Here is a 24,057-nt window from a genome sequence, read left to right on the forward strand (position 1 = left end):
AAGTTTAGCCCTTTTCATTTTGTACCATTTTTGTTACCTTCTTATATTTTCATCTCCACGAAGGACCGGCGGGAATACGATCGAAACGCAGCGAGGACGACACATCGATTTACACTCGGCGAGTGCATTTGTCATTATAATTCAATTTCAAGAATTTCTATGAAACTTTACTCAACAGAATTTTAGCATCGTGATGTTAAACAATAATTACAAAATCCTGGTTTCAATGTGCGATTGCTTTACAATTTGAAGCACATTAATTCTAATGTATTAAATATATGAATTTGTAAAATATGAATTTTATTTTTGTAATCAAGTTTCGAAGAATGTAAACATTTACTTCCATTTCGCGAATCAATATTGTCATTCTGCATGACGTTTGTTTAATCTAAACGGACAAAAATACTTCACACAGAATTTTGTTTAAATTTTATATATATTTTTTTTTTTTACTTTTATTTACATTTATATTTCTCGTTGTTTTAAAATCACTTTTAAAAAACATTAATTCAATATTGAAACTGTACGTTTGTGAAACATTCCGAGAGAATGTACATGGACATCTGCATGGAAATAATTTTTAGAACGACTGAGATCCTTTATATAAAAAATATATTTTTTCAAACTGTTAGCGGAATGTAGCAGAGCCGATCGCAATTTCTCTCGTGGCGAATTATAAATACTCTCTCGTATCAAATTTTACGCCGCACATCGGCCCGCGTGGGTCGCAGCTGCGGGTGACCCGCAGGACCACCCTATCATCTCATCTCGCCGAACGTCGCGTTCTTCCGCCGACGCTCTCGGTGCCTTCGTCCGGTGCTGTCGGTGGCGGCGCCGCGTCATCCCTCTCCGCGCAAGCTCCACACCTCTCGGGGGCTATTGATCCACACGCGTTTCGGCCGACGGTCGGACGACGGTAGAGTGCCGCGAACAACGACGGGGGCTGCACGCTGCCCGTAAATATTCGTTCGGTGCGCCGTGACGGATAAGACTTACGCGGACAAAAAGCATCCCATTTTGCAGCGCTCAGGCAGCAACGTGACCGAGGATGGTCGGTGGAGTGAAGGAGGGTGGACCTCTTATTCGACATGTCGAACCCGGTGAGTGTTTTGTCTCAGTGAGTGCCCGCCCGACGATGCCCGCCTACGTTTATCATCTGACATCCCTTCCGCAATCATTAACCGTTATCGAAGGATATTCCGTTCCGCTCCGCGCCGCGGGATCGACCGATTTGATCGTCAATCGGCTCGTCCGACATAGAACGGTGCCTCGCAACGGCACCGTTCGGAATGGAGGACACCGACAGCTGTTACTTCTTGTCCCTCGATTACGACTACGCCGGGTCGTTAATTCCTCGCGCAATTACGCGGCGGATCGTGTTCGACGATCCGCGACATTCGACGTGTTGCTTCTATGTCGTTCGTTGCGCAAATTTGCGATCCGCGAGCGTGAGGCTGCGACGCGTAATTCCGCCGTGGAAAGCGCTGGAAGTGGAGCGCGCCGTACCTATCGATATCAACCAGCTCGATTGCACGCGGAGTATTGGAGTAATTAGCGCGTGGGGACGTTGTTGTCACGCGATGCGTTCGCGGAACTCGATTGACCGCTCTCCCGTTTCGCGCGTAGCGTTATATCGGGGAGCGTATTGTTAAATAAACAAGGAGCTCTATCGGCGGAGAGGAAAAGCATAAAAAGATTCCTTAGCTCCTTCGCGCTTTCATAAATATCGCGCATTGCCAGGTTCCTTTTCCGGAAACGTTCACAATGCTGTCATTATTCGCCCTCCCCCATTGTCCCCGTGCGGCATCGCATGATGCGACGCAATTCGCGATAAATCTCATACATACGACGAAGAAAATCGAAAAGCACACACGCGTGCGATTTCAGTCTCGACGGCGGCGTTAGTGACGCTGTGCATTGGCGCCGCTTTCCTACTATGCGCCGTCGCGATGACCTGGTGGCTCTGCCGACGACGTCGCGAGCACACCAAGCTGAATTCCGACAAGTCCCTGGCGTTCAGGCCGCCGCACCGGAAACCGACGGCGGTTAAGAGTCCCGGCAGCACGAGCCACTATCTGAAGAAGAGCCCGTCGCCAACAGGACCGGCCAAGAGCCCGCCTGGTTCGGGCGGACAAACCCCGAGCCCGACCGGGTCGCAGTCCTCGAATCCCGCGTCTCAGCCCAGAACGCCGCAGAGCGCAGGTAACGTCTGTGAGCAAATAAATAATGAATCTAGTGATGTAGTCTTACCACTAGGCAAACAGTATTGAAAAATTTTTTTTTTTTGCGTTGAAATGAACATCTGTTCTTATTGCAGATAAAAATATTGCAGATAAAAATATTGCAGACATATTAAAGATGCAATTTTTTATCTTCTATTTTTTTTAATTATCTTATATTTAAACAGTGGAAAAGAAAGTTGAATTATAAAAATAGCTTATATTATTTCAATCCTCTTGCTGTCACGCGGTAAAAATCAATGTTTTTTTCAGATGCAATATTATTTCTTCTTCCTATTTCGATTATTTTGTATAAACATTTTTTTCTTATTAGTCAGGTAGATTATTCAAGAAAATATTTGACTGTACTAAAAGACGACTTTTTATACTAGCATTTATAAGTATATTAAAATATTTAAATTATAAAATTTATTTGAATTTATGCTGAAATGATAAATCAGCTGTTCAGAAACTTTTTTAGTTAAATTTTTATATTTGCTTGGTTATGTCTTCCATAATTATTTCAGTATTTATCTATGCAAATGTAGAAATCGTACGAATTCAAGCAATAATATCTTCGAAAGAGTTTCTTTATCTTTTCAATTCTTTAATAATTCTTTACTGCATATTTTTTTTGAAAAAGCTGTTGCACTTTGTATACAATTATCTTCGCAATAATGGTAGGCACACCGGTACAGACGCCGCCCGTTGAAGTTGCTATAAGTATAGAAAACGAGCGCGACAAGGCCGAGTTGGAAAATAACGAGAAAGTTGAGCGCGATAAGAGTCAAACAACTGAGAACGACAAGGACAATCTTGGCCAGCTGGTCTTCAAACTGCGGTACCGAAGCGAGCAGAACGCGCTCGCTGTCACAGTGGTGAAATGCAAGGGACTACCCGCTCGAGGTCAGCAGAACGCTACCAGCGATCCTTACGTGAAACTGCAATTGCTGCCCGACAAGCAGCATCACGTGAAAACTAGAGTTCTCAGGAACACCAGGGACCCGGTATACGATGAGGATTTCACGTTCTTCGGCATATCGCAGAGTCAACTTCAGGTAAACCGTACGCTTCGGGTAATCGCGTCAACTGCCTGTTAATTTTGAATGAAAATAATTGTAGCGAATCTTCGAAAAGAGAAATGACCTACCCGATGATTGTGATTCCAGAAAATTAGCTTACACTTCATCGTGCTGAGTTTCGACAGATACTCGCGCGACGACATCATCGGAGAACTGACGTGCGCTTTATCATCAGTGCCCGGTTTAGAAGATGCGGATAATCAGGAGATATCGCTATGTCGAAAAATATGCCCCAGGAGTTTGAAGGTGAACTTCTTCAAAATATACGGATTATTCCTTAGACGATATATATAAAGTATCAGAATTATTGGTCTTTTAATCGCAATTTTTTTTTTTATTATATAAAAATGATTTTTCCTTCGCGAAAGTATCGAGAAAATGAGAAAATTGATGATATCTTTTTTCTGTTTATTTTTTTCTTCAGATACAATCGCAAGGGAGAGGGGAATTGCTGGTCTCTCTTTGCTGGCAACCAGTCACCAGTCGGCTAACGGTGGTGGTGTTAAAAGCGCGAAATCTACCCAAGATGGATGTGACTGGGCTCGCCGATCCATATGTGAAGATCTATCTTCTGTACAACCAGCAACGTATCGCCAAGAAGAAGACGCACGTGAAGAAACGTACGCTCAGTCCGGTGTTCAATGAATCGTTCGTTTTCGACATACCGAACGGCGCGGACGGGCTCAACAACGTCAGCCTCGAGTTCATGCTGCTGGACTGGGACCGAGTTACAAAGAACGAGGTAAATTTTACACTTCAATCGTCCAAGATACGACATTTCCCCCCCCCCCCCCCCGTTATTGATCGAATCAATATATACGTTGTATAGATGGGCTTTCGTATAAAGTCGTATCTGTAGAATATTCCGAAACCTCGAAACATAAACATCGAGACATCGTCGAAAAATAAATTTATTATCGAAAATAAGCAGTAAGCAGCTAATATCAAATTAAACTTCAGAAGGAAAAATAGATGAAAAATCATGTTTTCGTTTGAAGCTTTGTTGCAAACCGTAAAAACTGTAATTTAAAAAATATTTGATGTTACTTTAAAATATCATGTTCGTGAACCTAGCATATCATTTTCCAGCAGATCAAAAATAAAAGAGAGTTCTTGTCGCATGCAGTCGAGTTCTATAGTTTCTTATAGTTTTTAGTAATAGTTCTGGTGATTTTATCCAAAAAAACACCAATCGAAAAAATGATCTGCTAACTTCCCGTAGCAGATTATTTTCTAGCAGATCAAAAATAAAAGAGAGTTCTTGTCGCATGCAGTCGAGTTCTATAGTTCCTGATAGTTTTTAATGATAGTTCTGGTGATTTTATAAAAAAAAACACCGATCGAAAAAAATGATCTGCTACGGAAAGTTAGCAGATAAAAAATAGAGGACACTGAACATATATGTGATATGCTGGCCGTATATTGATAGTTCTGTTGATAATTAAAGAGTTTCGTGTAGTTCTGAGCCAGTACATTGCTTTTCCAAAGAGTTCTGACGACTAAAATAATTAGAAAATTTTTTAACAATTATTTTACCCGAAAAACACGCATTTTTGTACATATATGTGATATGCTGGCCGCATATTGATAGTTCTGCTAAAAATTAGACAGTTCTCTTCTAGTTCTGGGCGAGTACATTGCTTTTCCAAAGAGTTCTGACGACTAAAATAATTAGAAAATTTTTTAAACAATTAATATACCCGAAAAACGCGCATTTTTGAGCATATGTGTGATATGCTGGCCGCATATTGATAGTTCTGCTAAAAATTAGACAGTTCTCTTTTAGTTCTAAGCGAGTACATTGCTTTTCCAAAAAGTTTTGACGACTAAAATAATTAGAAAATTTTTTAAACAATTAATTTACCCGAAAAACGCGCATTTTTGAGCATATGTGTGATATGCTGGCCGCATATTGATAGTTCTGCTAAAAATTAGACAGTTCTCTTCTAGTTCTAAGCGAGTACATTGCTTTTCCAAAAAGTTTTGACGACTAAAATAATTAGAAAATTTTTTAAACAATTAATTTACCCGAAAAACGCGCATTTTTGAGCATATGTGTGATATGCTGGCCGCATATTGATAGTTCTGCTAAAAATTAGACAGTTCTCTTCTAGTTCTGGGCGAGTACATTGCTTTTCCAAAGAGTTCTGACGACTAAAATAATTAGAAAATTTTTTAAACAATTAATATACCCGAAAAACGCGCATTTTTGAGCATATGTGTGATATGCTGGCCGCATATTGATAGTTCTGCTAAAAATTAGACAGTTCTCTTTTAGTTCTAAGCGAGTACATTGCTTTTCCAAAAAGTTTTGACGACTAAAATAATTAGAAAATTTTTTAAACAATTAATTTACCCGAAAAACGCGCATTTTTGAGCATATGTGTGATATGCTGGCCGCATATTGATAGTTCTGCTAAAAATTAGACAGTTCTCTTCTAGTTCTAAGCGAGTACATTGCTTTTCCAAAAAGTTTTGACGACTAAAATAATTAGAAAATTTTTTAAACAATTAATTTACCCGAAAAACGCGCATTTTTGAGCATATGTGTGATATGCTGGCCGCATATTGATAGTTCTGCTAAAAATTAGACAGTTTTCTTCTAGTTCTGGGCGAGTACATTGCTTTTTCAAAGAGTTCTGACGACTAAAATAATTAGAAAATTTTTTAAACAATTATTTTACCCGAAAAACACGCATTTTTGAGTATATGTGTGATATGCTGGCCGTATATTGATAGTTCTGTTAATAATTAAAGAGTTTTTGTGTAGTTCTGGGCAAGTACATTGCTTTTCCAAAGAGTTCTGACGACTAAAATAATTAGAAAATTTTTTAAACAATTAATTTACCCGAAAAACACGCATTTTTGAGCATATGTGTGATATGCTGGCCGTATATTGATAGTTCTGTTAATAATTAAAGAGTTTTCGTGTAGTTCTGAGCGAGTACATTGTTTTTTCAAAGAGTTCTGACGACTAAAATAATTAGAAAATTTTTCGGGTAAAATAATTGTTTAAAAAATTTTCTAATTATTTTAGTCGTCAGAACTCTTTGGAAAAGCAATGTACTCGCCCAGAACTAGAAGAGAACTGTCTAATTTTTAGCAGAACTATCAATATGCGGCCAGCATATCACATATATGTACAAAAATGCGTGTTTTTCGGGTAAAATAATTGTTAAAAAATTTTCTAATTATTTTAGTCGTCAGAACTTTTTGGAAAAGCAATGTACTGGCTCAGAACTACACGAAAACTCTTTAATTATCAACAGACCTATCAATATACGGCCAGCATATCACATATATGTTCAGTGTCCTCTATTTTTTATCTGCTAACTTTCCGTAGCAGATCATTTTTTTCGATCGGTGTTTTTTTTTATAAAATCACCAGAACTATCATTAAAAACTATCAGGAACTATAGAACTTGACTGTATGCGACAAGAACTCTCTTTTATTTTTGATCTGCTAGAAAATGATCTGCTACGGGAAGTTAGCAGATCATTTTTTCGATTGGTGTTTTTTTGGATAAAATCACCAGAACTATTACTAAAAACTATAAGGAACTATAGAACTCGACTGCATGCGACAAGAACTCTCTTTTATTTTTGATCTGCTGGAAAATGATATGCTAGGTTCACGAACATAAAAATATCCGGTTAACTTTATAGAAACGTGATTACTTATTTTAGCTTTATTGTGTACTTTAGAACAGAATTTTCATTTCATTGATAAAATTTCTCAACGGTTCACAGTCGCGTTTGTCAAAACCGTAATAAAATATGATTCGTGTAGGTGATTGGCCGGCTAGACTTCGGTGGACCAAAATGCCAAGGCTCCGCTGTGAATCATTGGAAGGAAGTGTGCAGTTCACCGCGACGACAGATAGCCGATTGGCACAAACTGCGGGAGTAAACCGGTCTCCGGCTCTACGTATCAATCCGAGTTCCCATCTCCGATTTCCCTAGAGCCCCATATTCTTTTCTGCTGTGAAGCCACCGATCCGACTCTTGAAACCCTACAACGAGGTAGGGCATCTGTTTTGTAAACCTAATACTCGATGTATATTAGGCTTGAAACGAGTGGCTCGTCCACCCGTGATCGCTGTCATCGCGGCAGACACCTTTAAATCTGTAAGTTCCTTACGAGTCGAACGATAATCTTTAAATGGGGAGAACTTTTTAACTCGATTATTCCATTGGGACTCACCCGACCAATTTTTATTTATAAAATGTGATAATCTCGTAAATACTCGTGATATTTTGGAATTTTTTTCACTTTTAATTTCTTATTTCTAAACAAGTATTTACGTGATATAATACAAAGGAAATATTATATTCAATTAAAACGTATGAAAGAGCGCACGATTTGAGCTCGAACGTATGTAAAATGTGTATAGGAAAAAGAACGGAACACAGCAGGGTTACATGACGATAAACGTCAGATATTAAATGTTAGGAAACTCGTCATGGTGTTTAGTAGATAGATTTAAAAAGATAAAAACACGAGATGTCTTAATTTATTAAAGACTATAATTATAATATAAAGAGTTTTAATATTAAGAGATAATTTATGTTAAAGATGCCGTAAGTATAATTCAAACGATTTTAATTAAACCTTTTTTTTCACGTCTTTTATTTTACTAAAGTACACAAAATATCTCAGACTAATATTAGAATTATTAAAAAGTTTAACGCCGTATTAAAAAATGAGATGCAGCAGAGTTCTGAAGGCAGATTATCCGTTATTAAAATTTTTCTATATTTTCTGATAGAATAAAATTTTTCTCGTCGCGAAAATGCAAGATCGGTCCTAATGAATCATTATGCGGATTATCGCGAGACGTAATGATACGCGATCACGGGATGACAGCTTGCAGAATGCTTTATGATATAAACATAGACATTAAGATTCCCGACCAGTTGATAACGAGACTACGGAAGAGAAGTGTCGGTGCGTGCGGCTTTCCAATTGCTAAATATTGCATCAGATGGATAAAAATGAAGCGATTCTCTCCTACAATACATTCGATTGGATGCATTAACGCACGGACGCGGTTCTAAAGACGGTCGGTCTTACACAAAATAACAAAAGTATATGCATAGTATGTAATCGGCTCACTAATGGAATGCTCAGCTTCATTATACTATGTGGTAGAATTTACGCTAAATGTTATCAAGACTTTTATGAAAAATTTATGCACTTTGATAAATTGTATGTACGACGTAATCGAGTGCGCGCCGGTGCGCGCTAATGCATTCGTTCGAATTACAGACTCGCTCCATTTTGTTTACATGATTCGTTATATTTGCAGCTGCGCGGGGCCGCGCATTGCACACGTTGAAGGCGTATACATTTTACGCGCGGTGGCGTAACTCTGTAAATCCTCGGCTCTTGAGGGAATTGATAAAGGTGGCCTCTCCCTCTTCTGCTCCACTCGCAAAACTAGAAGAAAAATGAAACTAACGATCTGTACATTTTGACTTGTATAGACATTTATGTGATTAGCAAGGGAAGGATATTTTTACGTTACACCAAAATTTTGTCCCTTCACGTCACTTTGGGTCGCTGACGCCCCCCCGTGAGGCCCGTAAGCATCGCTTACCCGCGCTTGATAGTAGTTACGCCACTAGTTTTGCGACACAATACTGAAAGTGTGTGCGGCAAGCTCGTCGGGTCGCATCTCGATAACAAGTCGGTGAGGTGCATTTACTATCTCGAGGAGATTGGCGAAAGAATACAAGACTCGTATCTTCACCGAAACCTATCTAGCGCTAAATACGACTATCTGATTCTAAGTTATCATTTACATGTGTAATATATTGTCGTAGTAAGACTTGGAAAGACACTCTGAGTTCCCGTTGTTCCAATCGTCTTTCTACTCTCACAACAAAGCGAAATAAATGGAGAAGTTCACATCGTCTGCAACAGGCTGTCGCAAGGATGTAGAAAAATGCGGAATCTGAACGAAATTGCGATACATTGGCGATTACACCGGAAGAAGGCTCGAATTTGAATTATTTCGTTCGCGATTGTCATTCTATTTTTACAATGAAACGATAAATGAAAGAATGCACTGTTGCTTTTAAGAGTAGCTGGACTACGAATACAGTCTCGGCTCGCGATTGTACATATGTATAACTGATGAACCGCGAGAAGAGTGGCGAACCTGCTTTACGCGATTACCAAGAAATTTTCGTTTCGACGCGGATAAAAAACTTGCGAAACTTTTTTAGATAAATTTCGCGGGAACAATCTTACAATTTTAACGCATTCCAAAATTTTTATCGAAAAAAAAATCTCGCGATCTTTTTGTCTCCGAGTGTATGCGCTAGTTTGTTTTAAAAACAATGAGATTGATTTTCAAACGCAATGTGACATCAAAATAATTATTTTATCTGAATCTTAGAATGTTGCAAGCACGACGAGGGTGCGTTCGTTTCGATTTATTCAGTGTACGTCAAGTCACAAAATCGAATCATATTTATTTTTATTCCGATAGCATTCTAAAATTAAAAAAAACCGCAGACTGCGGTTTTAATATCTAATGTTGACGCATGGCGTTTAAAAATTTGTCTTATCATTTTTATGACTGACTTGCGCGTCAGAAGTAGGATGGTTTTAGGAGAGTACGCATTTTTGTTCTTATCTCGAAATTTGGTGATTACAAATTAAACAACGTTAAAAACAATTTTTCGTTCTTACCACCGCAAGATTTAATATGTGTTATTTAATTCTTTTTGCTAGTGCTATATTATGGATAAGATCGATTAACGTCCAAATCGACGCTCGCAGATCGCAAGATAGCGTGATTATTCATTTTGAACGTAAAAGTCAATAGAAAGCAACGCATAATTAACGAATGCATAATTAATAAATTGCGTGTCAAAATTCACGTCGCGGAATTTGTTCAAGTTAGAAGGACAAAGATTTTTTATCTGATTGCTTGTAAATATGCGCGTAATGGTCTGTTATAAATTTTTAAAACGCAATTAATCTCAACATTAAATTCCATTATTTAGGACAGCAAAATTATATTTTTTTTATATCGCTGAATATAACATTTTGTTCTTTAATCTCAATTTTCTATGTAAATATGTACGTTTCAATTATACAATCACACAAATTTCAAAATAAACGTATTAAAGGAAATTCCAGAATATTTTTATACAATCAGATAGAATATTCCTGTCTTCCTAATTGAACAAATTTCACTTCATCGTCCTTCTTTCATAGCGGCTCGCTACTAGCGAGGACGAGAAGACCGCGATGCATGCGAGAATATCGAGCTACAATTCTCGCGAAGAGGGTACGCGAGGAAAAGCGAGTGGTGGCGAGAAACGTATCCAGACACTGCGATCGAAAGTATGACAGAAAAGTCGCAATATATCACACGAAGACTCAAGAGATACACCGAACAATAAGTTTTACGTACGTTTTAAGATAGCAAACACGACACATCGTCGTCTTACACGGCGGTTCACTGAGAAACAAACGGCATTACACGATCGAGAATTTCAAGATATTTATTTAATTGCTAATCATAAAAATACAACTACCTATATAAATATATATATATAAGAAACAAGTATAATAAGTAGAGTACGCGTAGCGATACACAACGTACATCACGTCTGTCGTTCTCTTAGATCGTGAAAACTATACGAATGACCTCTTGTGCGAAACTGTTCTGCGAGCATGAGAAAATCTCGATGACTTTCCAGATTAATCTTCTGAGATCGAAGATGCGAGATTGAAGAAATTGCTTGAGACCGACAGACACGCTGTAACATAATGATCATCGGTACGAAATGCTCGAAAATCATCGTTCTTGTTAATTCGCCATTCAATTCTTTCGATTCCTTTATTCGTGCATCCTTTTTCGTTGTTACATGATAAGTAAATAATATATTGTACGTTATAATAAAGATATTCTAATTTTCTAAAGATTGTAAACAATGTATGGTTCTGGACGAATCACAGGGACAAAATCTTCACCTTGCTAGTGTGACAAATCAGCTTGTCGCGACAATTATGGTTAAATAAAAATTAATTTCACCAAACATGCAGTTTAATTTAATGACTATAACGATAAGTGACGACGAGGCTAAATTCAATTTATAGCGCATTCATATGAAATTATTATTTAGTGAATTACACACACGATATATGTATATATGTATAATGTAACGCTAAAATTCACATGTTACGTTGAATTAATAAAGTATCGGTGCTTTTTAAGCATTCGTAAGTATTATATTATAGACTAAAGAATGCGGCGAGGGAATACTGTGCGTGAGCAGGTTTTAAGGCTGTGTGGTCAATAAAACGCTAAAATAAACATCTCGATAGATCAATGATTACTCCAAATCACCAAGCGCTCTGTTCTAAAAGAAAAAGAAGAGGACGAGCTGAAAGATATGAGACAAATTGACAAAATAACATGCTATGAGGCATGAAATCTGCACAAAGTCCACCTAATCAAGTCAGATATTATTTTTTTTCAAAATAATCTACAAAGAGAACAGGAATAATTATAAATAATTAGAAAAATATTTTATTAATATAACTTCATCAGAAAGTGTACAAGGTTTACATACAAAAATGCTTTGTTGGGAATGAGCGAATATGTCAGGCACATAATCGGTTTTTACAGACTTTTTAAAGAGAGTATAAGTTAGTAAAGCTTAAATGCGACATATATATCATACACTTTCACCGATTTTTTACATTCGCATTTGTATAGATTATATTACGCAATTTTTCACACATCCAGATCTTTGGATAAGTAATATATATATAATATATATATAAATATAATTATATTTATATATATAATATATATATAAATATATATATAATATTTATATATATAATATATATATAAATATATATATAATATTTATATATATAATATATATATAAATATATATATAATATTTATATATATAATATATATAAATTATATATTACACTGGTATATACAGAAAAATATATAATGCGCTATGCGCTATGCTTTTATAGATATAAATATTTGTACACAATTGTTGAACGGTATAGCGCGTATAAAGGTAATTGCGTTTATAATTGTGACGTCATTATATATCTTTCTAACAAATAAATGCCAATTGTACATATTATTTTGCGACTAAACGTAACTCTAAAATCTTTCGCGAATCAAGCAGTCTCTATCAACTATTTGCAATCTTCGATTGCGACTAATTACGTCTGCGCAGCATGGCAACTTAGTATACGATCGTGTACATGTGTCAATTAACATACAAATTTTTACAATTTTAACCCCATAAAAGACCGTTAAGTATTCACAAGTTATATTAATTATTCAATCTGTTCATTTCTAGTAAGTGCAATTAGAAATTAGCTATAAAATGATTGTATCACCATAGCTTTTTTACAAACTATATATAATTCGAATTATCACGTTAATACCGAGTTGGGAAGAACGGTATACGCGCTTATATCATCAAATACACATACATCAACAATGGCAGAGCCAGATTGTCCACTTGGTCTGTGCGTGCTTCGATCAACGATATTAATATAGCCCCCAAGATGCTTCTCCACAGTAACCAATAATTGTCCACAAAACCTGGTAAGATAAAGAAAAATAAGCGCACGATAAGCACACAACAGTTAAACACAAACATATAGAAATCAAAATCTACCGCAGCATGTCAGGCCGATTATCACGCAAACTTGGCTAAGGATGCACGCGATGGTGCCTTCAACAGTTTTCTCCGTGTCGAGCCATTTGTGCGCGCCCCATTTGCTACCGATGAAGCTTGCAGCAGTGTCGCCGATTCCTACCGTTAACACACCGCTGAGTAATGTCAGTAGCATCAAGTTACTACTTGGCATCCAAAGGGGAAACGATAAACCGCATAATAGATATACGGGTGTCAATGAAAGAAAGGTGTCCTTCTCATCGACAAGTACGATAAATCCTTGATGGAAAAAGTCTCCCAAAGGTGCGATTTTCAAAAGTCTGATCATCTGAAATACATTCAGTGATTATTGTACTAAAAATAAAATAAGGGTTACCTTGGACAATTGATACGTGCAAGAATTATAGGTACCTCCACGGCAATAAACAGGCCCAACATCACACCACTGGCGAGGTACAAGAACGTAGGGTCATATATCATGCCAGGGATATATACGAATATGGCTAATATATGAAAATTTTTTCTAGTCAAGGTTGTAGCTCGAGACTTTGACGATATCTGATATATTATGATAAAGATACTTAGCAAAAGACATATTGCCCAGTAAAGAACTAGCAAAATCTGCAACATTATTAAAGTTGAAATAAAATTGCTAATACTGTTAAATAAAGTATACTTAACTATAATATTTCACAAATGTATTTACTTCAAAAGTAATGTAGACTGCATCACGTTATTTACTTACTCTTTTAGGATTACTAAAAACAAATAAAATTATCCACATTATTGGGTTTTGATCAAGAACAATGTAAAGTATTGGAAGAGTTATGAAACACAGAAGGCTGAGTGTCATAAAGTAAAAGTACTTTGCGCTATGCAGGGCAGGAAAATATCCACACAGGAAGCACACCAATGCTACATATAATATTCCAACCTGTAATATTGTGTTAAAGAAATAAGCGATATTATCTACCAACAGTATCAACTAGGTTTTGTTTGTTGTATTTTACTACCTGCAACAAAACTGTGCTGATATCGTAATCATGAATCGGAGGTAAGTGATACCGCAGGGGTAAATTGGTAACAGCCGATATCAGAAACAAAATAAAACTATGCATAATCGCTGTTGCTTCTCCCATTGTGAAACAGTAGGGAAAAGCCGACATTAGTTGCATGATACCCCACGTGCCCAAACTTCCAACGGTTAGACCCCATATGACACTCGTTAACAGTCCTGTTCTTATTTAATTAATATAAAAATGTAATTAAAACTATACTAAGTAATTATTTCTATGCTATTCAATTCTATATATCAATCGCATGCTGTTTATTCTTAATTAATATAGCTAAGGATTTTATTTAAATTAAGGAATAATTCACAGATTGATATACCTCTGTTAGCTACAAGTAGAAACAGCATGGATGTTATAATTGCAGGCAAGAAGTATATGGCATGAAAGTCTTTCGCTATAACTCTCTGCATGGAAAGCCGCATGTAAAGGCACAAAGAACAGAGAACGAGTCCGAATCCTGTGGTCCCCACGAGTAGACATATTTCAGAGTAGCTGCTCTCTTCCTTCATTATTGTAACTGTGGCACTTAAGCCAACCAAGATACCTAGCCATAATCCACTACTCGAGTTTGGTCTGAAAACAATCAATTCAAAATACATAAATCCAAGAGCTTCAGAATCTTGTTCAATCATCATCAATAGTTCTAAGGTAATTAACAATTGTCATTGCTAGATTATAAATGTACAATGCAGTTGATACTGAAATAATATCAAACAACAAACATATCACTTGCTATATTTTTATAATAAAATATAATGGTCAGAGAATAACAAGCAGTTGAAAGTAGTTTCAGGTTATCTCACTCGTGGAAGAAGTACAACGTACCGATGTTGTATATTATTGCATTTGACATTTTGCAATATCTTTTCGTCGAAACGCTTATACTGCGTGATTAACACCATTTTCTCTGTCAACCAAAAGAAATCACTTTTTCATAGCATCAATATGACGCCTGATGACGCCGCCCAACATAGCTACACTTCGAACACGGAAAAAGATAAATATGACAGAAACTAGATTGGAGCAGAGCTGCCAGTTTTCCCCGGAGAGCTCCACACGCACACAACCGAGACCCGCTGACGTCACGTGTCCGTGTGCGCTCGGCTGTCGACTGGTAGAAGTGAGCGGACCTATGTCTTGTATCTCCTTCCCACCAAGCCTAGCATCAAACCGGTTTTGACGCTCGCACCATTTCTTCTGCCAAGCGTTGGCAGCAAAAATGCTTTCCCGAATTTCGCTCCACGTGACTAAGTCGACTAGCGGCATGTTGCTTTCGCTCGACGCGATATTTTTTCTGAGATTTAGTCTTTTATGAAATATATATCATATTCATATTAATAAAATATTTTAACATTATATGTATTAGCAGAATAATATTTTTCACGTTAATATATAAAATAAGAATAAAGTAATAAAAATTATATATCGCAATATATAAACAAAACAAGTAACATTTCTACAATTTTAGTAGAAAAACATTTTTCCTATTAAAACATATTAACATGAGTTAATTGCGATAAAAATAAGCTTTAAACATATTTAATATATTATTTATTTATTTATATGTTCCAATTTTACACATTAACGTGAAAAATCACATTATAAATGCATAATATCTTTTGTAAATAGCAAGATACATTGAGAAGTAAAGGAAAAAATTGATTGAAAATAAAAGAAACATGTTTTTACTTAAAAAATATTTATGACTATCTTATTCAACACAAAAGTAATCTGGACAAAGCATACCAATGTGATTATACATCGGATAGTTTAGTATTTTAATTTTATTTTAACCATTTTAATATAGTGGTCTTCCGCACCACCCAAGAGGTGGATCTTCGCCAGGAATCCTATTGTACCACTTTTCATTTTTCTTTATACATTACCTTTATATAGATATGGTGTCGTTTGCAGACAAGATACTTATCATACACTTGTCGGTCATAAATGTGGTGTCATTTGTAGACAAGATACTTGTTACATGCCTGTCGTTTATAAGTGTGGTGTTTGTGGTATCTGGGCACCTATTATGGAACTTTTTACAATTCCGATCGGAAACGCGAGATTCCGATCGGAGATTCCGACTGGCGAGTTTCCGACAGCAATTCCGCTCATGCGTTTGCGCTATTATGGATTTCGTGTGGAATTAGCTTTTCACACGTTCTGGTGAGTAAAAAGCGGAACGAGAGGAACGAGTGGAATTAGCGGTATCGACCAATTACAGTATAAGAAAAGTAACTAGTGATAAAATATCTAAATAGAAACATCACTAACCAGCAAAATGACAGATAACGTAAGTAGCATATATTAATTTAATATTAAAAATATTTGTACATTTAGTTCTGCAGATGATGTTATATTAATATAATTATTATTAACAAAATTATTAACATTATATTAGGACCTTGAATAAGTTCTCGCTGTTTTTTTTTGTTAAAAAAAAACATTAATTTAAAATATAAGGCTTACAATAACTTTACTCAAAGTATTGTCCATCATTAGAGACCACTTTCTCCCATCTTTCTGACAGTAATTGAATCCCCCGTCGAAAAAACGATTCATCTTTTGACGCAATCCATGAATCGACCCATTTTTCGGTTTCTTCGAAAGAATGGAAGCGCTGCTCGCTCAAACCATGCGCCATCGACCAAAACAAGTGGTAATCCGAGGGGGCTATGTCCGGTGAATACGGCGGGTGAGGTAGAACTTCCCATTGAAGCGTTTCCAGGTAAGTTTTGACTGGTTTTGCCACATGTGGCCGAGCATTGTCATGTAACAAAATGACTTTGTCGTGTCTCTGCTCGTATAGTGGCCGCTTTTCTTTTAGAGCTCGACTCAAACGCATCATCTGAAGTCGATAGCGAGCTCCCGTGATAGTTTCATTAGGTTTAAGCAGCTCATAATAAATTACGCCCTGCTGATCCCACCAAATGCAGAGCAGAAGTTTCGAACCATGGATATTCGGCTTTGCCGACGATGTTGATGCATGGCCGGGCTTACCCCACGATTTTCTACGCTTAGGATTATCGTAGTGTATCCACTTTTCATCTCCAGTGATGATACGGTGCAGAAAACCTTTTCTTTTATGCCGTTGAAGCAGCAATTCACACATGAGAAAACGTCGTTCAACGTCTCTCGGCTTCAACTCATACGGCACCCAATGTCCTTGCTTTTGGATCATTCCTAACGCTTTTAAACGTTTTGAAACTGTTGACGCATCTACTTGCAATGTTTTCCCGAGCTCTACTAGCGTCTGACATGGATCTAGATCAAGCAATGCCTCCAATTCTTCGTCTTCAAACTTTGTCGGTGCTCCAGAACGTTCTTTATCTTCAAGGTCAAAGTCATTATTTTTAAAGCGCCTAAACCAGTCTCTGCATGTCGTATTCGACAGAGCATTGTCACCATATGTTTCAACAAGAATTCTGTGTGCTTCAGCTGCAGATTTCTTTTGAATAAAGCAGTGCAATAAAATTCCCCGCAAAAACACTTTATTTGGCACAAAAGTAGACATTTTCGCAATAGGTAATTAAACACGTGGTTGACACTGTGGTAAACTGTATCTACTAGAATTTGAGGTTACATATAGTATTACTTAGCTGATGCGTTTCCGTACGAAATTCCATGCACAGAGTGCCGCTACGCCATCTTTTAAGAAACAGCGAGAACTTATTCAAGGACCTAATAATATAAAATATAAATCTTGAATAAAAGATGAAATATTATCTGCTGAATTAAAATTATGAAATACAGCTTTATATACACATTTTTCTTAAAATATATATTTTTAAAAGAGAAATATAGAAAAAGAAATATACATATAGATTTTAAAATCTATATACATATATCTATATAAAATTTATGTACATATATGTATATTTCTTTTCCATTTCTCTTTTAAGAATATACATATATTTAAAAAAAAATGTGTATATAAAGCAATAAATACAGGGTGTCCCATTTTAAAAACTTCACGTGAACAACTTAGTAGAAATTGGTTTTAGCAAAAATGTTTCAGACATAAGTTGTTGGGTTTGGAGGCGGACATCCGATGATGACATTGGTTTAACCTAGGGTGTACATGCCAAGGTCATATGGAGGTCAACTTCGTTTTTTTAAATAAAACACCCTATTTTTGATTCCAAAATATCTAAGCTGGTGTCAAGAGCTTTTCAAAACGCTATAATAAAGTTATTTTTCATTAAGTACTTTTCGAGTTATGAGACTTGTAAATTACAGTATTTTGACATAAAATATAAAATATCTTGTAAAACATTTAATTTTTGAGAATGTTACCTTAATACTTTTATGCACAAAATAATGAGACAAATGAATTGGTATAAAAAAAACACATTGGTTTTAATAAAAAGTATGCAGTTGCATGTTGCAAATTACATATTTTTTCTTAAAAGCAACTATGTGTTTTCTTTATATCAATTGATTCGTCTCATTATTTTATGTATAAAAGTATTAAGGTAAGATTCCCGAAAATTGAATGTTTTACAAGATATTTTGTATTTTATGTCAAAATACTGTAATTTACAAGTCTCATAACTCGAAAAGTACTTAATGAAATAACTTTATTATAGTGTTTTGAAAAACTTTTGACACCAGCTATTAGATTTTGGAATAAAAAATAGGGTGTTCCATTTAAAAAAACAAAGTTGATCTTTATATGACGTTGGTATGTACACCCTAGTTAAACCAATGTCATTATCGGATGTCTCTTTCCAAACCCAACAACTTTTGTCTGAAACATTTTTTGCTAAAACCAATTTCTACAAAGTTATTCACGTGGGGTTTTTATAATGGAACACCCTTATATATATAGGAAAGAAAAAAAGACTACTCTGGAGCAACGCCAAATAATGATTCAATTTATGGAAGAACATCCTGATTTTGCTCAAAATAGAATTCAAAGTCCTGAGGCGCGAAAACAAACAGCGCATTTATGGGAACAGCTAGCAAATGAATTAAATTGTTGTGGCTATGGAGCCACAAAATCAACAGAGAAGTGGATGAAGATATATATTATGCTAAATATAATTTGAAGTTTTTATTTCTTCTAAGATAAAAAAGAAATAGTTTAAAAATTTGTTGTAAAAAATATCTAAACAATATTTCTTTTTATTTTGTAGTCATGGAGAGATTGGCGTTTAGATGTAAAGTCCAAAGCATAAAAATTGAGAAATTATCAGAAAGGTACAGGCGGAGGAGGCCCATCACCAGCCTCTTTACAAGAAACAAAAAAGAGATTAATTGCTTTGATGGGTATAGAATCAGTAATTGGGCATTTAAGTGTAATAGATCCTGCAGAGGTTGGTAGTATATATTAAATTTTACTATCTATTAATAAATTATCACTGGATTTATGATATATTTTTTATATACTGTTATTATCTTAATTATTACTATATTATCAATTTTATTCTTTTATTATCTTTTTTTTTCATTTCTTCTTGAATATAGCCTCAAAATTGGACTGAACAAACTTTAACTGAAAATAATCTGCTTCCATGCCAATCTTCAATTACACCATCTAAAACTGTATCCAATCACTCGTCTTTTCATCTTTCTCGACAAAAAAGCATCTTTCCACAACAATCTATTCCACAGACAACCACATTATCAACCACATCATCAACTACCAATTTCTGTCAACAAGAAAACACTTTGCAATATACTCCACGAACCTCACTCACCCATCTGTCTCAACAAGGAGATACTGTTTTGCAACAATATACTCCACAGACAACATTCATAACTTCATTATCTGAAGTACATTCATCTCCTCATTTAAATACAAATAATAACGAACATCAAGAAACATTGATGCATTCGTCTCCATCCTGTCTACCAATATCCGAATCCCAAAGAAAGCGCCTGAAAAGGCAAAAGACTGCAGACGTTCGTGGTAAGAAAGTTAAAAAGACCACGAAGTTTGTTTCAAAAATGTAATAAAAGTGAAAATTATCCAGACAATACGTTTGTCTAAAAGATGTCACATAGATCTTTTAGACATACATGTTGCCTGAAAAATATATTTTTAACTTTTTTAAATTTAAATAAAATTACATATAATCTTCTTTTATAAATGTCCTTTTATTTTCGTTCTTTTCTTTTAGATATCGATGCACAGATACCACATGAAATGCAAATGCAAACGAAAGCAGTACAAAAATTGACAGATGCTGTTACAGATATTGCAGCTTATATCAAACAGTTTGTGAATGCAGATTTGGTATGTATGGCAGAATAATAATATTGTTACAACAAAAAGTTTGCTTCTTTATCATAATAATATATTTTATTAGTAGTTTTAAGTAGTTACATTAGGTGCGTTCGGGAAGACGCTATTAGCGCTATTTGCGTCATTCTATCTTTATCGCTCATTAGACATAAAACAAGGATAGAATGACACAATAGCGCTGATAGCGCGCTCCCCGAACGCACCCATTATATTATTAAGTTAAGTAGTTTAAGTAGTTTTACATTTTTTTTAAATATAACATTATTTTATATTAATATTATATAACATTAATCATATTTACCAATCGAGCTGCAAGATTATTGCGCGTTCTCTGCCCTTCATTAAATATGGCTCGACCTTCCGGTATTGGTTGTATTTCAAAATTATTTACATCATCTTCCATAGCCATAATTGCCTCTTCAGGTTCTGGAGGAAGAGGTATTTTTGCACGTATGCACATATTGTGCAACACTGCGCAGGCATTAATAATTTGACCTGCTTTCTGTGGTGTATATTCTAATGTACGATATCTAAGGAGACATCGGAATCGTTTTTCCATAACGCCAATACAACGTTCTACGGTATTTCGCATGGTACTGTGTCTTTGATTAAAATATTCCTCCTGTGTACCTGGCTGTACTTCAGGATACGGAGTCAGCAGCCACGGTTCTAATGGATATCCAGAATCTCCTTAAAAAATGAAAGAAAAATGTTTACATTAGTTCAATAATTTTAATTACATAAATCAGAACGTTTGTTTTACATTTTATTAATTCAATTAAATATTTCAATAATTGAAATTATTAATTACCAAATAGCCAACAATGATTATTATTTGCATGTTGCATTTGCAGAAGGTGTCTCACATATGAATTTCTCCATACAAAGGAGTCGTGCGTCGAGCCTGGATATCTTGCTAGTATATTCAGAATATACATATCTGTATCGCATATCTAATAAAAATATATAATTATATATATATATTTTTTTAATAAAATTTTATATAATAATTTTTTTAATAAAATTTTATATAATTTTTATATAATAATATACATAAATATTATATAATATTATAAAAGTACATCTACGTTACAAAATAGAATTTCTTACAATTTGCACATGTTGTGCATGATATCCTTTTCTATTAACATATAATCCTTCATGGTCAACAGGTACTTTAATAGCAATATTTGTACCATCTACAAAACCAATTAAGCCTGGAATTGTAGTGTTATTATAATTTCTGAAATATAATAAAATTTTTTCTCTTTTTATTTACAGACATCATATGTAAATGCAGATGACAATGTAGATGATAATGAAGAAAACTATCAAGTTAATTATGAAGATGAAAATTATTAAACATATATCCCACACAGCACAAAACATCCTATTACAGGTAATCCTCAGGACATTGAGATATCCTTAAGATGTCATAGGATGTTTTGTGCTGTGTAGGATCATATATTACGCCATTTACATATATTTAACAAGTTATTATGTTCTTCTAATATTAAAATATTTTATATGTATGTATTCTTTCAAAACATTTATTATAAAGTTTGTAAGTTTCTAGTAATAAAAGAAATATAATATTAATATAAATATTTTTATTTATTATAATTCTAAGTAAACATAGAGTTACACAACTTGTTATTGTTAATATATACCTTTGAACAATTTGCTGTATCTCTTGCAGTGTTGTTGGGAAACGTATCCATTGTCTTAGAAGATAATTATTGATGGCACTCGTTATTTCTTGTAAGATTACACTTACAGTAGGTTGGGCTATACTCAACCTACTATCCACACCGACAGCTTTCTGATAACTACCTTGAGCATAGAAATTCAGGGCACACAGTACCTGTTTGAATTAATAAAAATTATATATAATACAATAATCTCTTATTAAAAAATAATGAAAAAATAAATTAAAAGATAATGAAATAATACTTTTTTAATTGTTTATATCTTAGACATTATTGACGACTTGGCAAAAAAATATATGTAAAATTTTAATACTGTTTTCTAAAAAGCTACAAATAAGTATATTTTAGTAATAAATAATGAGATTTTAATTACATTCATATTTATTATACATAATTAAACAAATTTCTCTACTCTTAACTACATAGAGTGCGTTTCGTTTTATGCATGATGCACATGATATATTATTTTATCCTTGTTGTTCATCGAATGTTAAACAAGAATAAAATGATACATAATACGTATCATGCATAAAACTGAACATATCCATAAGTGTTTTATGAATCTACATTGATAAAATTATTCCTTTTCAACTGCTATTTTAATGCTATACATATTATCTTTACCTTCAATTCATTTGGAATACCCAGAGCTCTCCTTCGTGGAGGAAGATATGGTTCCAACGCTTCTACAAGAATTCTCGTCATATTTCTTGTTAACCGATACATGCCCATAAATTCATTTTCAGGCAAAGCAAATGGATCAAGCATATCTCTAAGTCTTCTTCTCATTATTTGACTTGCATGAATTTCTGCGAGGCGCTGTCTTTCCCTTTCGTGGCGTAATATTGCTAACTATAATATCAAGAAGAAAAGGAAACGTAATAAATAAACAAATATACAGAAATATAAATATATTAAATATACTATTATAATAAAGATATACAAAGCGATTCGATTTAACAAATTTTTTTCTTTTTTTCTGGAAATAAGTGTTCCTTGAAAAATTATTTTAAGACCATGATCTTATTTTCTTCTTGGAGTCCCATTTTGTCCTTACATTACTCCATTTAAGTCATATTTTTATTTCTTAGAACCAAATAACTTTTGTGAAAAACATTTTTTTGGAAAATAGTTACTTCCACATAAAAATTTATCTGTTACTTAAAACAAATCGTCTTGTATGTGTATTAGCGTTTTCGAATAAACGGGGTTTGAACGATCTAGGGTTGATCAATCACTATTTTACTATAAATGCAAGTCTTTCATTGGTGGAGAGGTTGCAATGACGTCATTAACCAATCTTGGGTCGTTCAAATCCTGTATAATCGAAAACGCTATTATGCTTATGCGTTAGGCCGGCGTCACATAGAACCCGTAATCCGCAATCCGCACCGGAAGTCCGCAAAAGTTACTAGGGATTGCGTCCGTAACGTTACGTGTGTTTTATCTCCTTGTGTCCCATGGAGCCGTAATTCCATGAAATTTCCGTAAAAGTTACTAAAAGTTACTAGTTATTACTAGTAATGCTTTTTTTAATTTTATTTGTTTAACTAAATTTGACGATTTAATTAAAATTTTTGTTAAAATTATAATATATTCTGTAGTTTTCTTATGAATAAAATACAAATAAATAATTATAATCTGTTAAATAAAAAATAGTAATACCGTTACGTGTGTATTTACGGCTCCATGGGACACAAGGAGAAAAAACACACGTAACGTTACGGACGCAATCCTTAGTAACTTTTGCGGACTTCCGGTGCGGATTACGGATTACGGGTTCTATGTGACGCCGGCCTTATGCTTTATGCAAAAGTCTGTGCTCCGGCCAATACTATATACGCTATAATTCTCCATCTAGTAGGAACCAAAATGGCGGATGAGAATACCTACATATCTAGTGCCTTAAGCCGAGAGCACAAGCTTTTACATAAAGCATAACGCATAAGCATAAGGAAATTGATTGGTCTATATATAAGCATAAGCAAATGCATAAGGAAATTGATTGGTCCATTTCCTTATGCATTTGCTTATGCTTATATA

The 24,057-nt window shown here is 34.9% G+C and overlaps 3 protein-coding genes and 1 long non-coding RNA gene across 6 annotated transcripts; 2 read left to right on the forward strand and 2 right to left on the reverse strand.

Moving 5' to 3' along the window:
• The first annotated feature begins 339 nt into the window (after nucleotides 1-339).
• Nucleotides 340-11,637, forward strand: Syt4 (Synaptotagmin 4). Of its 2 annotated transcripts, XR_001101069.2 has the most exons (7): nucleotides 340-1,100; nucleotides 1,888-2,202; nucleotides 2,904-3,277; nucleotides 3,389-3,547; nucleotides 3,726-4,043; nucleotides 7,092-7,324; nucleotides 8,611-11,637. XR_001101069.2 is itself a non-coding variant. In XM_012370350.2 (6 exons), exons 1-6 carry the CDS (start codon nucleotides 1,049-1,051, stop codon nucleotides 7,209-7,211), a joined length of 1,338 nt encoding a protein of 445 aa, XP_012225773.1. In that variant the 5' UTR covers nucleotides 340-1,048; the 3' UTR covers nucleotides 7,212-11,637. The 2 variants fall into 2 exon arrangements, 1 of the variants encoding a protein (XP_012225773.1); XM_012370350.2 differs by having other exon boundaries at nucleotides 7,092-11,637.
• Nucleotides 11,638-11,830: 193 nt separating this feature from the next.
• Nucleotides 11,831-15,294, reverse strand: Dolk (Dolichol kinase). Its single transcript, XM_012370331.2, has 7 exons — nucleotides 14,881-15,294; nucleotides 14,375-14,628; nucleotides 13,996-14,216; nucleotides 13,728-13,916; nucleotides 13,394-13,603; nucleotides 12,983-13,310; nucleotides 11,831-12,906 (listed from the first exon to the last, which is right to left on the reverse strand). The coding sequence occupies exons 1-7, from the start codon at nucleotides 14,955-14,957 to the stop codon at nucleotides 12,773-12,775; spliced, it is 1,413 nt and encodes a 470-aa protein (XP_012225754.1). The 5' UTR covers nucleotides 14,958-15,294; the 3' UTR covers nucleotides 11,831-12,772.
• A 2,995-nt stretch (nucleotides 15,295-18,289) lies between these two features.
• LOC136998890 (uncharacterized) lies at nucleotides 18,290-21,968 on the forward strand. The gene is made up of 3 exons (XR_010889409.1): nucleotides 18,290-19,373; nucleotides 20,181-20,296; nucleotides 21,587-21,968. It is a non-coding gene; the product is annotated as an uncharacterized lncRNA (long non-coding RNA).
• LOC105669078 (putative nuclease HARBI1) lies at nucleotides 20,336-23,515 on the reverse strand. 2 transcript variants are annotated; one of them, XM_067352124.1, is made up of 6 exons: nucleotides 22,639-23,513; nucleotides 21,976-22,169; nucleotides 21,416-21,548; nucleotides 21,117-21,258; nucleotides 20,936-20,995; nucleotides 20,694-20,835 (listed from the first exon to the last, which is right to left on the reverse strand). In XM_067352124.1, the coding sequence occupies exons 1-6, from the start codon at nucleotides 22,801-22,803 to the stop codon at nucleotides 20,822-20,824; spliced, it is 708 nt and encodes a 235-aa protein (XP_067208225.1). In that variant the 5' UTR covers nucleotides 22,804-23,513; the 3' UTR covers nucleotides 20,694-20,821. The 2 variants fall into 2 exon arrangements, with proteins under 2 accessions (XP_067208219.1, XP_067208225.1); XM_067352118.1 differs by having other exon boundaries at nucleotides 20,336-20,995; nucleotides 22,639-23,515.
• Nucleotides 23,516-24,057: the final 542 nt, after the last annotated feature.

The sequence above is a fragment of the Linepithema humile genome, chromosome 1 (genome assembly GCF_040581485.1).
Source record: "Linepithema humile isolate Giens D197 chromosome 1, Lhum_UNIL_v1.0, whole genome shotgun sequence".
Taxonomy (NCBI): domain Eukaryota; kingdom Metazoa; phylum Arthropoda; class Insecta; order Hymenoptera; family Formicidae; genus Linepithema; species Linepithema humile.